The sequence below is a fragment of the Grus americana genome, chromosome 29 (assembly GCF_028858705.1).
Source record: "Grus americana isolate bGruAme1 chromosome 29, bGruAme1.mat, whole genome shotgun sequence".
Lineage (NCBI taxonomy): Eukaryota > Metazoa > Chordata > Aves > Gruiformes > Gruidae > Grus > Grus americana.
The window spans coordinates 369,856-384,178 of NC_072880.1; the positions used below are offsets into that span (position 1 = coordinate 369,856).

General features: G+C 61.0%; 2 protein-coding genes across 5 annotated transcripts; both read right to left on the minus strand.

Annotated features, from left to right (window-relative positions):
* Positions 1-2,747: 2,747 nt before the first annotated feature.
* RUSC1 (RUN and SH3 domain containing 1) lies at positions 2,748-10,707 on the minus strand. 4 transcript variants are annotated; one of them, XM_054806541.1, is made up of 10 exons: positions 10,644-10,707; positions 8,213-10,249; positions 7,379-7,480; positions 6,661-6,737; positions 6,324-6,498; positions 6,092-6,197; positions 5,945-5,991; positions 4,673-5,684; positions 4,187-4,315; positions 2,748-3,466 (listed from the first exon to the last, which is right to left on the minus strand). In XM_054806541.1, the coding sequence occupies exons 2-10, from the start codon at positions 9,789-9,791 to the stop codon at positions 3,298-3,300; spliced, it is 3,396 nt and encodes a 1,131-aa protein (XP_054662516.1). In that variant the 5' UTR covers positions 9,792-10,249; positions 10,644-10,707; the 3' UTR covers positions 2,748-3,297. The 4 variants fall into 4 exon arrangements, with proteins under 4 accessions (XP_054662516.1, XP_054662518.1, XP_054662517.1 ...); XM_054806543.1 differs by having other exon boundaries at positions 8,213-9,864; positions 10,644-10,683; XM_054806542.1 differs by lacking the exon at positions 10,644-10,707 and having other exon boundaries at positions 8,213-9,864; positions 9,952-10,536.
* Positions 10,708-10,893: 186 nt separating this feature from the next.
* Positions 10,894-13,494, minus strand: FDPS (farnesyl diphosphate synthase). Its single transcript, XM_054806187.1, has 9 exons — positions 13,284-13,494; positions 13,043-13,183; positions 12,889-12,969; positions 12,669-12,791; positions 12,356-12,444; positions 12,009-12,081; positions 11,789-11,866; positions 11,578-11,712; positions 10,894-11,318 (listed from the first exon to the last, which is right to left on the minus strand). Exons 1-9 carry the CDS (start codon positions 13,422-13,424, stop codon positions 11,118-11,120), a joined length of 1,062 nt encoding a protein of 353 aa, XP_054662162.1. The 5' UTR covers positions 13,425-13,494; the 3' UTR covers positions 10,894-11,117.
* Between the last annotated feature and the right edge of the window lie 829 nt (positions 13,495-14,323).

The window sequence follows — 14,323 nt, forward strand, 5'->3', positions numbered from 1 at the left end:
GTCCTGTTTTAGATGTTCTTATAAGAAAACCAGTTTTTAATGTGCCAAGTTGTATATATCTGCTGCGTGGATGTAAAGCAATACAGTAGTTACATGTTCCTTTTTAATGGACCAAGCTTGTCCTAATGTACATTCTTGTTATTATTATAATTATTTTACTCTTAGTGGAACATGACTCATTCCATTAACTTTTATGTGTTGATTTAAAAAGAAAAAAAAAAAGAAAGGAAAAAACCCTTTGAGAAAAAATATTTTATTAAAAAAAAAAAAGAAATAAGAAAATAGTTTGGAATATTTTCTTACTGTAGAGAAGCACTGTACAGTACCAGGAACCCTGAGTATAAAATACTCGTGCGTGTAGTAGGAATATCGCATGTCCAAAATCTTGAGTTGTCTCATTTAGTTTAAAACAGAAATCATTGTCTCAAATGGTGTTAAACACTAAAAAGTTTTTAAAAAATAAAGTGCGTACAGAAGCGAGACACTAGCTCTGTCATTTTATCTTTCTTTTGTTGAAAGACTAAACAAAATGTTTTTTAGACAATCAAATGTTAGGTAAGTGCAAAGAATTGTTTTTCTTACTGGTGTAGAAATTAATGACTTTTTTTATTTTTCGGTTATTTTATAATAACGAGAAGACCAGTGTGTCACCAGGATCGCTGTTTTAAGACCAGGAAGCACTACATTATTGCAAATAGATATGAACTCTTAGTCTGCATGGGTGTAGGCTGTGTGATTGCTGAAAATAAATGCTGCTAATATATTTCCTTTTTACAAAGCATATCTAAATAGATCATTGTTTTGATGTTAATCTTTGTAAATTATGTATTACCAATTTTAACATTGGATGTAATTGCATAAAAAGCCTGCATCTCAATCCTGAGAGAGTCTAGTATTAAATGGAAAATCTTTTCCTATCGATGACTTGTGGGGTTTTCTTTGACATCTCTTTGGTTTTCTTTTCCTGCCTCTGTCTCAGCCACTCCTGTCATGTTCTGACTCTCTTACAGCCTCTTTTACGGGGTTGTTGCCCCGTGTCTTTCAAATATCTGGTTGGCTGAGGGGTGACGGTGTTTCACAAGGGCGTAGTTTGATGCTGATGGTTCTCCTGGTCCAACCTTGGCCGGAGGGATGATAGCAGCGTGCATACAGAGAGACGGGAGCGTCAGCGCAGTCAGAGGCTCTAACCGTGATCGTGCGTAACGGCAGCTCGGTACGCAAACCCTGACATCTGTGAATTTGGTGCCTGTTCCCAGACATCAACCCCTGGTAGCTCGAGACCCTGCCACCCGCATAGATGGTGGATTCGGTTCTGCCAGCACGGTGACTGCATCTCGCAGTGGCAGTGCACACAAATGACTGCGCTGGAGGGCTTCTTCCCCTCCATTCCCAAAAAGTCGGGTAAGCTGGAGGCTGCGGCGTTGGGAGCTGTCGGCCCGATCACGTACCATCATCCTGCCCATGCCTGGCACACAGCACGACCTTGGGGAACACGGGAGCTTTGTGTCCCTTCAAACCAGCCTTTGGACCTGGCCTTTCCTCTGATACCCTCTGGCAAGGTTGGCACTAGCGAGATAGGTCCTTACAAATCTCTTTGGGTTTAAACTTCCTCTGGTTCAAAAGTGGGTTCTGGGAGTAAGTGTGGTAACTGGGTTGCTCAGGAATGAAGCAGCTCATTGATGACCCTCCTGTCATGTAACTTTGATTTTCCATTCCCTACCCTGAATCTGTGGTGATCAAAAATGCCATGCTTCACCTATATACTTGTCTTCCTTTTAAACTAGAGACACCATGCCAACAATTGTAATGAGATTTTTTTTTTATTTTTTTTTTAAATTTAAAAAAAAAAAGTTGAAAAAGTACCTGGATTCATCTGCTGGCTTGACCTCATTTTTGAAGTCGAGAGGCAGCTGTGGAATTCAATCAAACCTACTTAAGGCAAACTAAATACCATTATGTCTTGACTGGAATGTCCCTTGTCTGAGAGTATAAATTCCAGCGAGAGACATGAAAATGAGAACAGAATTTAAAAAAGAGAGTGGCTTTATCCTTGAAGCAGAACACAGCCTGTGGGTTGCAGTGTGGCCCTTTGCCACCGAAACAGTGGAAGTTTAAACGATGAAATGTGGTTCTTGGGCAGTATGAGAGAGCTCTGCCCCAAAGGTTGCCCCTAAGAGAAGTTGCTGTTGCCCTGTGGCCCTTTGCTGGACACTCTCCTGTGGCAGTCCAGTGCAAAATGCAAGTAGTTCAGTATGAAGTCACAAGCAATGGGGAAGGGGGGAAAAAAGAAAAAAAAAAAAAAAACCACCACCTAACAAAACAAAACTTGAGAAAAATAAAAGCTATTCCCCCCCACACACACCTGAAATCCTGTGACTCAGTAAAAAGCTTAATAACTGAACCAACCAACATCTGCCTTTACCAGCGTGGTGCGGCTTCCGCCTCACGGGGCTGGTTACCAGCCAGCGTGACGTGCACTTTTCCAGGGTTATTTCTGGCTCTGGCTGGCTGCAGCCACCTCTTCCTACACTGTGGAGGAGCCCGGGCGCTTTCTGCCAGGGCACGCCACTGCTCTGGGCTCTCAGGTTGCTGTCTGATGTGGGAATGCTGAGCACCAGCACCGCCCCGGCCCGTGCGGGCTTTTGCCTGCAAGACCCTCTACTCGCCAGAGACCGGGCTGCCCCTGCAGAGACGGGCCACAGGGCCATTTCCAGCCCCCCAACCACAATGATCTCTTCACACATGCGGACACGTGAGTCACAACCTTTATTTCCAGGTTTTGGTGTTTTGGTTTTTGGTTTTTTTCCCTTCTCCCTGGAATAAGCTCATTCCTGTGGTTACAACTATTTACAGAGTGCTGGGACTGTGCACTGGTGGTCTGGGCCACCAGCCCCGACCACGGGGCAAAGCAGGGCACGTGGAGGTGGCGGCAGGACACAACGGCACAGAGACGACATACAAGACTGTGAGTACCGCACAGGGACAGGGTCCTTCCCTCCCCGGCACAGGCGTGGGCAGCGGCTGAGGAAACATGAGCGAGAGCAGGTCCCAAAGGGGGGCTGCAGTGAAGTTCTGCGGGGACACGCACAGCGGTGGCTCACAGGACGCACCCACGGCAGATGGCAACGTCATGCAAATGAGCAGCAGCGACGGGCACCAGGACAGGGTCCCCTGCAGAACTGCCAGCCCTGAAGGTGGTGAAGCCCCAAAGGTGAAGACGTGGCAGGACACAGTCCTTCCCAGAGGTGGCACCTGCTTCAGCAAGCTCAGCTGCTTCCTCAGGTCTCCTCTGCCTCCTCACAAAATTAGGGATGTGTAGCCGACAGGAACTAGGCCAGTGCTGTTTCCATGGCAGCAGTGGATCCAGTCTTCATCCACAGTGGAGAGCAGCTGCAGGATGTCCCCTTTTTGGAAGCTCAGATGACCGTCAGCAGCGCCTGTGTGGTCACAGAGCGCCCGAACCGCCCTGCAAACAAACACCATCAGGGATTCATGTCCCCAGGGACCCCTGAGAGAAGCTTCCCCAGGACTTGGGAGAGGTTTTTGACGCTCATGTGTGGAGCCAGTGACCCCCTCTGCCGCAGGTAGAGATGCCATCTGCCGATGGACTTGATCGAGAAGCCACATCACAGAACCGCCCTGCCCAGCAGACCCTCGGCGCAGCAGCAGCGCATAACAGCGCTTGCGCAGATGTAGGGGGAGATCTAGGTCATGACCAGCGAGGGCTGGGGAGGAGGGAGACAGCCAAACGTGGCGTGGGACGGCCACTCGTCCTCCATGCTCGCTTGGACAGACGCTGCGCAAGCACAGCCAGACCACCACAGCTTTTCTGACCTGCCACAATTTGGTCAGAGCTGCCACATAGTTGGACCAAAGAAGCTGCTAGGAATCCAGAAAGCACACCAGAGAAAGAAAATGCTCAAAATCCCCCCAAAAAAATGTCTGGGAAAAACAACTGATCACAACTAGGTTCACCCAGGTTCACCCAAAGCCCAGCAGGAGACAGGAGGAATCCCCAGGGGAGCAGTCAAGGTGCAAGGTAGTGACACAGCGTGGCATAAGCCTTTCCCTAGAAAAGCGTGTGGGCTATCCAGGCTATGCCTGGAAACAGCCCCAGCTTCCCCTCCAAAAAAGAAAAATCAACCACCACCTTTCCAGCCCCAAACACTACGGTGCCCCGCATCACCTGGGGGTCTGGGGCGGGTCGGACACATTTCTCTCTGGCTGCTCTTGATCACGGGTCTTCTCAGACGCCAGCCCCTTCACCATCACAGCCAGGACACGTGCGCTGGGGGACAGCCAGCTAGAGGGTCTCCTGCCACAAAACAAAGGAAGCCACAAGCTCATTTAGCAGCCTTTTCCCACCCATTCTGCTCACAACACTATTCTGGTGATTTGGGAGCTGACAAGGGCTCTGCCAAGCACCACCGAGCCTCCAGCAGGAGCTCCTGCTGCTCTAAATGACTGAGGCAATGTATGCTAGTCCCCCGGCACAGCGCAACAGCCCAGGACCACAACCTGGATAAGGGGCAGCACAAGACAGCCCACGAGGTCAGCGAGCCCCGTGGTGCGCTCTCCGTACACTGCCTGGGAGGAAAAAAAAAAAAAAAACCACAAACCTTCCTCAGCACATGCCACTTCCCCCAGTCTGCCCACCCAAGCCAGGTCTTACCTGGACCTAGCTGAGATGGCGTCAGGACTGGGAGGGAAGCTCCTGGCAGAGGGGCTGGTGGCTCCAAAGAGCCAGCCCAGCCAGCTGCCCTTGTCAGGACCAGGACTGCTGGGCTCTGGGTTGGAAGGGGCTGCCTGGTTCCTATTCACACGAAGCTCTGGGGAAGCAGGCAGGAGTTTCTCTCCAGCAGCAGGATCGCCTGGCTTGGTGGGTGCTCCAGCTCCCGCAGGCAGGATGAGGTCTTCAGGGGAAGAGGTCCCAGAGGTGTCAGCACTGCTGCTGGGCTTTGGACCAGAGAGTTCTGGGATAGCTTTGGTCTGAAGGAGCTGCAGCTCCGTGCCTTTAGGCTCATCGACGGATATCTGAGGGCGTACAGCCTGGCCAGGGCTGGAATCTCCCGTAGCCGTCCGCAGCTTTGTCCACCAGACGAAGGGGAACTTTTCCTTGCTAGGAGCAGCGTAAATCCTGGAGGCTTGGCTGAGCTGGCCCCACCAGCCAGCCTCGGCATCCTGAGGGCCTGTCTCAGGCTTGTGGGTCTCCCGGGAGCTGTCAGCTCCCAGTAAAGTGCGACTGAGCTGGTCGCCCCACCGCAGCACGTGCTGGAAGGTCTGCTGCAGGGCAGCCCCCACCTGTGGGCCAGAAACCAGCCCGCGCGCAGCTGCCGGGGACTGGGACCTCGTACTGCCCTCTGCACCGGCTGCCCTCCCCAGAGCATCAGGGGGGATCTCGTCTTCCAGGCCTGCCCCTGCAGCACTGCTTCGGCCCTCCAGAGAAGGCGGCACAGCCCCCCGAGCCTGAGCGGCGTGATGGGCAGGAGACAGGGGTGACTCCAGGCGACGGGACAAGGGTCTTACGTCCACAGAGAGGTGGTGGTGTTCAAAGAGCAGGTCAAGGTGGAAAGTGAGCACTGAGAGGGGCTGGATGAGCAGCAGCAGTTCATCAGCAAGGTGGGGAAGAGGGCCTTGGCTCAGGGCAAAGAAGGCCATGGGTGAATACAGCATGGAGATTACACCTAGGAGATAGGGACAGCGCTGGACAGCTGCAAAATGCCCTGCACGCACATACATCCCTCCCAGGCCAGCTGGGCCGTCCCACTGACACTCCAAATTGTCTGCCTGACTGCCCTCATCCAGTACGACAGCCATGGAAAACGATGCCCTTGTCCACTACGGAAACCCTAGCCAAGCACTGTGGGTGGAACGGGTCTGGGGTGATCACCCTGGCAAGTAGGAGAGGACTTGGGTGGGGAGCTTCTGGGCACTGCGTCCTTACCTGGGCTCTTCTGCAGGTGAGAGATCCACAGCTCCAGCTGCTTAATGCTAAACAAGACAAAGGGAACCCACGTTAGAGCTCTTGGGACTCTGCTCCAACCTGCCATTGCAGCAAGGACGGCCTGGGCCATTAAGGGCCAATACTCACTTCAAAAGGCCAAGGATAAAGGCATGAAACTTCTGTCTGGCGCTGTTGAGAGGGGCCAGCCCAGCCACGTGCCAGCACAGGGAGTGGAGAGAGCGGGTGTTGGAGCCTGCAGAATACACAGCACTGTCACTGCTCTGGGGGCACATCCTCCCCCAGCCCAGGCTGGAGGAGGACTCCAGACACCTCGAGATGCTGATCCCAACATCTCCAGGAGCATGCTCCTCACACCGACCTGTCTTCACAGAGGCTTCCACCACGCTCCAGGGGGAATTTTTCCTCTGGCCTGTGATAACATCCTTCTGGAATGGCTTCAGCCCATCCTCCACCAAGGCGTAGAGCGCAGGGCAGAGGGTGTGCAGCAGCAGGTAACCCACATCTGGGCTGAGCCGGCTGTCCCCCAGCTGGGCCTGAAGTAGGGAGGCACAAGGAGAGGAGAGGGAGGGGAACAGCAGCACCTAGCCCTGAGCTGCAGGGAGGGAGCTCCCAAAGCCCCTCCTGCCCAAAGCTGCATGGCCTGCCCTCACTCCTGCCCACCCCAGCCCGGTCGGAGCCTCAGCCCAGACCCTCACCTTCTGCACCAGGTTCCGTGCAGTGCTGAAGTGGGCGATAATCTTATCCACAGCAGTGCTGACGGCGATCAGCAGGGCTGTCAGACAACGGAAAGGAAAAGGTCAGCGTGGCACCCGACCCCCGCTGCCACTGCAGCACCCGCCTCAGCCCACCGGCAGCATGCGGCTGGCCGGGGCTGAGTGGCATCGCACCGGCCACGGCTGCAGCGAGAAGCAGCTCTGGACATCAAGGCCTGGAGGGGCCAGGGAGGAGCGGGCAGGCGCCAGGAATGCCCAGGGTAACGGAGCATCCCAGGCTGTTGCCATGGGAGCCGGTAGCTCTCGGGTGCAGGGATGAAGGCCCCGCCGTTCCCAAGGGGACGAGGCCCGGAGGGAGGCGCGGGCAGGAGACCCTCAAGGTGTTTGCAAGATGCCGGGGCAGCCCCACCCCCGTTGACCGGCTCGACAGCACCATCTGCCGAGAGGCGGGCAGGGCTGGCCCCGCAGCAGGCCGCCCTGCCTCTGCCCAGCACACCAGCCGGGCCCACCACCGGGCCGGGCCCCTCACAGCTGTCCCGGCCCTGGGGGGCTCCGGGGCCCCGCTCCGCCACCCCCCCAATCTGCGGGAGCCCCGCTCGGCGGGGCCGGGCCTGGCAGAGGCTCCGCAGGGGGAACCGCCCCGGCTCAGCGACCGTCCAGCCCCGAGCGCGGCGGCGGGGCCGGCACCGCGGGCCGTTACCTTTCTTCTGCTCTCCCCGGGCGCGGCGGGCTCCCTCCGCGCTCCCCCCGCCGGGCCGGTCTGCGCCCGGGGCGGCTCCAGCGGCGGACGGCGAGGGCCTGGCTGGAGAGAGGGGGGCGGCGGGGATCAGGCGCGGCCCGCGGGCCCTCGGCCGGGCGCTGCCGGGGCGGGGGGGGGAAGCGGGGCCCGAGCGCCGCTGCCGCGGGAGGCTCAGGCCGCGCTGGCCGCAAGGAGCCTGCTCCGCCGCCCCGGCCCCACTCACCGCGGGCGGCGCCGGGGCCGGCCGGGTCGCGCTCGTCCATGGAGCCGGAGGCCGCGGCGGGGCGAAGGGCGGAGCGGGCCGGGCCGGGCCCCGCTGCCCGCCCAGGGCCGGTCCCCGCGGGCCGGGCGGCGGGGAAGGCCGGGGAAGAGGACGGGCCCGGAGGGAGCCCGTGGGCGGCGGCGGCAGGGCGGGGTGAGGAGGTGCCGCCTCGGCGGGGCCAGCCCGGCCCCAGGCAGCCGGGAAAGGCCGGGGCAGCCCCCGGTGCTTCCCCGGGCCGTGCGCCCCAGCCGAGCGCAGCGGAGGGGAGACCCGTGCCCACGAGCAGCGGAGGGCAGGGCGGCCCCTCGGCCCTGCTGAGCACAGACACCGTTCCTACCAGCCAGCGAGGAGCAGCCCAGCCTGGCACGCAGCCGCGACGCACGCCTGCCGCCTCGGCAGCCGGCTGCCCCCCAAGTCCTGCAGCCCCGGACGCGGCCGTTGCACTGGGACCTGCAGCTCCCCCTTGCCCCGCTGTGTCCTCTAAAGGGTGACACCTCCGCACCCAGCCCAGAAGAGGGGAACCAAAATCTTACCCTCCTTGCAGGTCTCGTCTCCTCTCTCAACTGTCCCTGGCACCCAGGCGTCCCCAGCAGCTCCCTCAAGCCTCCGAACCAGGGTGTCTTTATCACAACCAGAGCCCAGCCCCTTCTCTCCTGGGAGGCAGCTTCGCAGTGGCAGCCCCCCTTCCTCTGCATCCCCTAGCTGTCCCTCCGCAATGGGCTGCAGTCCCGGTCGGGATCTCCTCCTCTTTGGCAGGTGGCTTTCCATAGGTGCCAGCAAGTGTCCACCCAGAGGCATGGGTGGCTTGCAGCCTGAGCCATCACTGCCCATGGCCGTCTCAAGGGGGGCAGATGGGTGCTGAGATGTCACTGGCTCTGCCCGCTCGCCGGCTGGCTGGCCCTTGGGCTTGTTGCGGAACCGCAGCTCCTTGAATGTGGTCACCTCTCTCTGCCTGGAGCTGGGTGGTTTCACTGGCCAGTCGTGCTGGAGCAGGGGCCGGGCTGGCTCCTGGCCCGCGGCGCTGGAGAGGAGCTCGCTGGGGGCTGGCAGCTCTGTGTCAGGTGAGAATACGATCAGCCAGTCGCTCCGGTCAGCCCTGGCCTGGGCAAGAGCAGGCCCAGTGGCATTCCTCTTCCTCTTCTGGGCAAGTTCATGGAAGGAGGTGATGGTCTTCTTGCCCACGTCTCTGCAGAGGTCACCCGAGCTGGGCTCTGGCTCTGCCGGCCGCACGGGCAGGAGCAGCTGCTCTGCTCTCTGCGCATTGAGAACCTGCAGCCGTCTCCGGGGCCGGGGGGGCACAGGAGGAGGGATGCTGCCAGCCCGGGGCCGTGGCTCAGGCACACTGCTCAGACCGGAATCCCACCGTCCTGGCGCAGGCAGTGCCAGAGGTGCGGCATCAGAGTTGGGGAGGGAGTTGCAGTTACGGTCTAGGTTGGCACAGATGGTGGTGGTCTCCTGCACCGCCACACTGGGAGAGGTCCCATTGCACTGGGAGTCAAGCGAGGTGCTGCTGCAGAGGCTGTCCGGGCTCTCTCCAGCCACATTGGATCTCCGGAGCACTGGGGGATTGAGGTTGGCGTCTCTTCCTTCACACATCTGACTCTGCTCAGCCAACGACTGGCCATCCTGGGCATCTTCTATGGGAATGACATTGGGCTGATTTTCAGGGGATTGGGACTCTTCTCTGGAGAACCCCTTGCAGTACACAGAGACTGGGGAGTCATCCAAGCTGAAATCCGAGCAGCTACTGACAGAGGAGGAGGAGGAGGAGGAGGAGGAAACCAGCTCACAAGGGGGATCACAAGGGGAAGCCACCTCCCCAGCATGCAGGCAGGGGAAATCCTCTTGAGTCGCCTGGTTCTGGAGGCCAAACGTCACCAGCTGCTGAGTGTGGGACTCGCAGCACCGGCATTTCAGGGAGGGATTGTTGGAATTGGCATCCACTTGCTCACAGTTCTCTGGGCAGTTGCTGCAGCCAGTCTGGTCTCCTCCACCCATGGAAGCAGAGGTCTCTTGGAGCTCTGGGTGCCGGGAGAGGTGCAGGCCCAGGGAGATGTGCTGCAGATGGATGTGGTTTAGATTGCACAGCAGGCCTTTCTTTGGAGCCAGCATGATGCTGCCTCACTGGTAGTGCCAGGGCTCCTCAAAGAGCTCCACAGCTCCTCTCTTCAGACCATCCAGCTCCCTGCGAACATCAAACGCCCTTTCAGTCGGCGAGGGAGAACAAACAAACCTGGAGAGGAAGGGACGGGGCGAGAGGGAGGATGGTGACCTTGCAGCAGCCACCAGGCAGGGAAGGGCCGGCTGCAGGGGACCGGCACGAGGGCCTGTGGGTTCAGAGACGGGAATACACCCAGCGGAGAGGGGCTGCCCCACAGCTCCCCACCGAGCTCAGGCCCATCCAGCCGGGCAGGGGCCGCAGCCGGTTGCTGGTGGCCAGTGAACCGGCAGCTGATCCCCGGAGCACGATCTGAGCGCGGTCCGAGGAAGCTCTGGCCGGTCCAGGAGTCTGCAGCAGCAGGGCTGAATCCCTCTGCAGGGTCTCGGCGGTCGGGAGCATCTCAGAGATGCTGTCAAGGAGAAAACGCCCTTGAAACCTCACCGGGGGCTCCCGGCCAAGGGAGGGTGGCCGTGCCGGTACCCCCGGCCCAGGGCACGGCCCGAAGACGCAGGCGAGGAGACGCCCGGCCCCGGCCCAGCCTCAGAGACGCCGGCGGCCGAGACACGGCAACCGCTGCAGCCTGCCGCATCGCCCCGCCCTTCCCGCGCCGCGGGCAGAGCTCCGGCCCCGGGCGTCCACCGGCGGCCTGGGGCAGCTCAACGCCCCCCCCGCCCCGGGCGGCCTCGGGCGAGCGGCTCCGACCGGGCCCCGCGCATCCACCGGCCCCGGAGCGGTGCCGCCGCCCGGTCCCTCCCGCCGCCCGGAATCAGCCCAGCCCCCGCCGAGCCCCCGGCCCCGCTCACCTCCTCGCTGCGGCGGCGAATGCGGCTGGCGGGAGGGAGGGAGGAGCCCCGGCCCCGCCCCGAGCCACCCCTCCCGCGAGACGGCGGCGGTGCCCCGCCTCCCCCCCCGGTAATCCTCCCCCCCCCGGCCCCCAGCATCCCCCATCCCGGCTCCCCCCGCCCCCGGTAACCCCCCCCCCCGGCACCCCCCTCCCAGACCCCAGCATCCCCCCCCCACCCCAGTGACCCCCCCAGCCAGCAGCCAGACACCTGCAATAACTTATGTTTATTGACACGCACACCAGCAGATGATCCACGACCCCCAACCCCAGCCCCAGCACCCAGACCCCCACCCCAGGGCTGGAGACCCACTGGGATGGGGGGGACGGCAGGGACCAGCTCCAGGCAGCCAAGGCCGGGGTGGGGGGGTGGGGGGGGCAAACCCTGCCAGGCCCCCTTCGCAAAGACTACGCAGTCCGCAGCCAGGCCCCGCCATCACTTCTGCCGTTTGTAAATCTTCTGTGCCAGGCCAAGGAAGATCTCCCTGGGAAGGCGGTTGGCATGCTTTCCAATCAGCTCCTGCAGGCGCCCATAGCTGCTCTCCTCGTACTCCTGAAAAGCAGCCCTCATGCCCAGAGTGTCATAGAGCTCCTTCACCTTTGCCACCTTCTCGGGCTCCTTACGGCCATAGTTCTCCTGAGAAAACACCAGAACAAGTCAGGCTGAGGTCTGGCTTGCAGCCGTAGCTGCTCGTTCACAGGGGGGCAGGAGTCGCCTCTTGCTCTCCCTGCTACAGCTTACACTACTCACACCAACCAACCCTCCTCCAGCCAGGTAGCAGCACAGCACAGCTATGCAGGGCAGCATGTGGCTTTTCAGGTGTGCGTTATGGCACTACACAGCGGTGCGGCAGTCCACACCGCCTCTCCCCCCATCTTCAGGGGGTTTCCGTTACCTCCAGGATCTGCCTCTGGTCTGGCGTGACCCGACGCAGACACTCCACCACCAGCCAGCTGCACTTGTTGTCCTGGATATCAGTGCCAACCTTCCCTGTCAGCTCCGGGTCCCCAAAGCAGTCCAGGTAATCATCCTGTACAAAGATGGAAACACGTCAGCGCCACAACCAGTGTCTTACAAGCACAGAGGGACGAGGAGCCACCTCCTACCTGGATCTGAAAGAATTCACCCATCTCCAGCAAGATCGCTTTGGCGTTGTCATGCTCCTCCTTACTGTCAATACCAACCTAAGGGGGGGAAAAAGGAATAAAGTCTTCACGTACCTGCCTCCCACCCTTCCTTCTCCCATCTCCCAAACCTCCTGCCCCCCTTGACAGCCTCTCACATCAAGGGCCAGGCCCCTCCTGAGACCATTTCCATAAAACTCACCATGTACATGGCAGCGGCCACGGGCAGGTAGAAGGAGTAGAAAGACGTCTTGTACTTAACAATTGCCTTATACCTGCGGCAGAGGAACCACACTCAGTGCCAAAGCCCAGGCCTTCCTCTCCCACCAGCACTCTGCAGGTCAGGGCCAGCAGGACAAAAGCAGCGTCTCCCTCCAAACCAGCTCCCAAGCTCTGACAGCGCGAGCAAGACTTGCTGCCCAAAGCCTGGCAGGCGACAGCAGCATTTCAGCAAGCCAGTTGTCTCTCTTACACAATCTGGAAGGGACTGGAAGCAGAGCCACCCTGCCACAGCGGGGCTGGCATCTCTGTGCCCTCCCATCTCTTTACCTCTGCTCACTGAAGCGATTCAAATCCACCTGGGAAACAGGAGCAGTGATGAGGTCCAGCATCTGCCCGAGCTCAGTCTGGTAGGCAGTCTGCAGAGGAAAGAAAGGATTTATTCACACTGTCCCCCAGGAAAGTCCTCACCCCAAACCTAAGCCCCATTTTGGCTCTTCCCCAAGTCTGAAGGAAGGGTGCATGTCTGGCAGGACGCCCAGGAACTTAAGGAACAGTCAGGGAGCCACACACTGCCAAAAATCCAGGAGGAGCCCAGACCCGAGGTAAAAGTGCGGGAGGGGGACGGGGGGACCAGGCTCACCTGCAGGAAAAGCTCCAGCAGGTGCAGGTAGTAGGGCTGCTCCCCGCAGTACTTCTTCAGCAGCCTGTAGACAGATGACTCGAGGAGGAAGGCGTCGTTGATGGCATCCAGACCGATCCCCTCCTGCACCGGGAGGGCAGGGGGGGTGTCACAAAGCACCCTGACCCCACAGGACCCCCTGCGCTCCCCCGGGGGCCTGGGGTCTCCTGGACGCTCTCACCTTCTTGTACCAGCAGAGCTGCCCCCGGCGGGTGAGGGACGCGTCCATGATGTCATCGGCCACCAGGAAAAAGGCTTGGAACTGCGAGAGGTTGGGTTAGGGGGGGTGGGGGGTCCCCACGGCGCCCCAGGCCGCCCCCCGCCCCGGCTCTCACCAGCTCGATGCACCAGCCGACGGCCAGGGCGCACCGGAGGCTCTCCGGGTCCTGCTGCCCGGGGCTCGCCAGCTGCCGGAAGGCGGCCAGCACCGTCAGCCCGCGGTTGCACTTCCCGCCCGGCGCGTTGTACTCCAGCACCTGCGGGCAAAGAGGGGCGGGCAGCGCGGGGCAGCGCGGGGCGGCGCGGGGCAGCGCGGAGCCCCGGGCCCGCCGCCCCCCTCCCCCGGGTCCTCCTCACCTCCTTCAGCCGGGCCACCGCGTCGCCCACCTCCGGGTGCCCCAGGCCGCCCTCCGTCAGGTCGCGGACGATCTGCGGGAAGAAACTCACGAACTCGTCCCGCTCGGCCGCCGCCGTCCCCCTCGCCCCGCAGCCGCTCATGGTGACCCGGAGCGTGGCCGGGACCCGCCGCCGGTGCCCTGGCGGCCTTTGGAGACGCTCCGCCCCCCCGGGCGCGGGGCTCGCCGGGGCGCGTAGTCCAGAGCCGCGGGGACAGCCGGCGCTTCGCCGCCTCCCGACTACAACCCCCGGCGTGCTTCGCGCGGGGGCGGAGCCCAGCCGCCGGTCACGGCTTGCGCCCGCGCTCATTGGCCCGCTCCATCGTATGAGGATGAGCCCAAGAAGCCTGAGCCAGTAGAAGCGCGGGGAGGGCGGGACCGAGCCGGCCGATTGGTGGAGGGAGAGAATGGAGCGAGGGCCCGGCCGGAGCGCGGGGGCGGGCACAGCCCGGGGCACGGGGGGGCGGGGGTGAAGCGGGGGGGGGGGGGGGGGGGTGCTGTGCAGTGTAACTGGGGGTGCAGGGGTACTGTGCAGCGTAACGGGGGTGCGGTGCCGCGGGGGGTGCAGCTGGGGAGCACACCACACACCTTTGCGTGCAGGCAAGAAGCCGGGGCCCGGTTTGGCTTCCCTCGTCCTCACGGCCGTGGCCCAGCTGGGCCGAGGAGTGGCCGGGTGGGCACAGCTCTGCGGTGGCACCTTCCCGTGCAGCAGACACGGCCGCTGGCCCTGCAGCTCGCTCCCCGGCGCCTGCGCCGCCGATTGGCAATCTCCTGTTTATCCGCCGTAATCCTCTAATGTCGGCTAACCCCGGTTTAATCAATCTCGGCCTTGTTGCCTGCTAATCCCCCAACCGCCGTTGCTGCGGCCGGCAGCACGGGTGCTCGGGGCAGAGCCCCCCGCTCCGCGGTCGGGTGGCCTTGCAGAGCTGGGGCCGGGCTGCTGGCAGCTCACGGGGCTCTGCCCGCACCCCGGGGCGGGCAGCGGGGCTCTGCCTTGCCCTG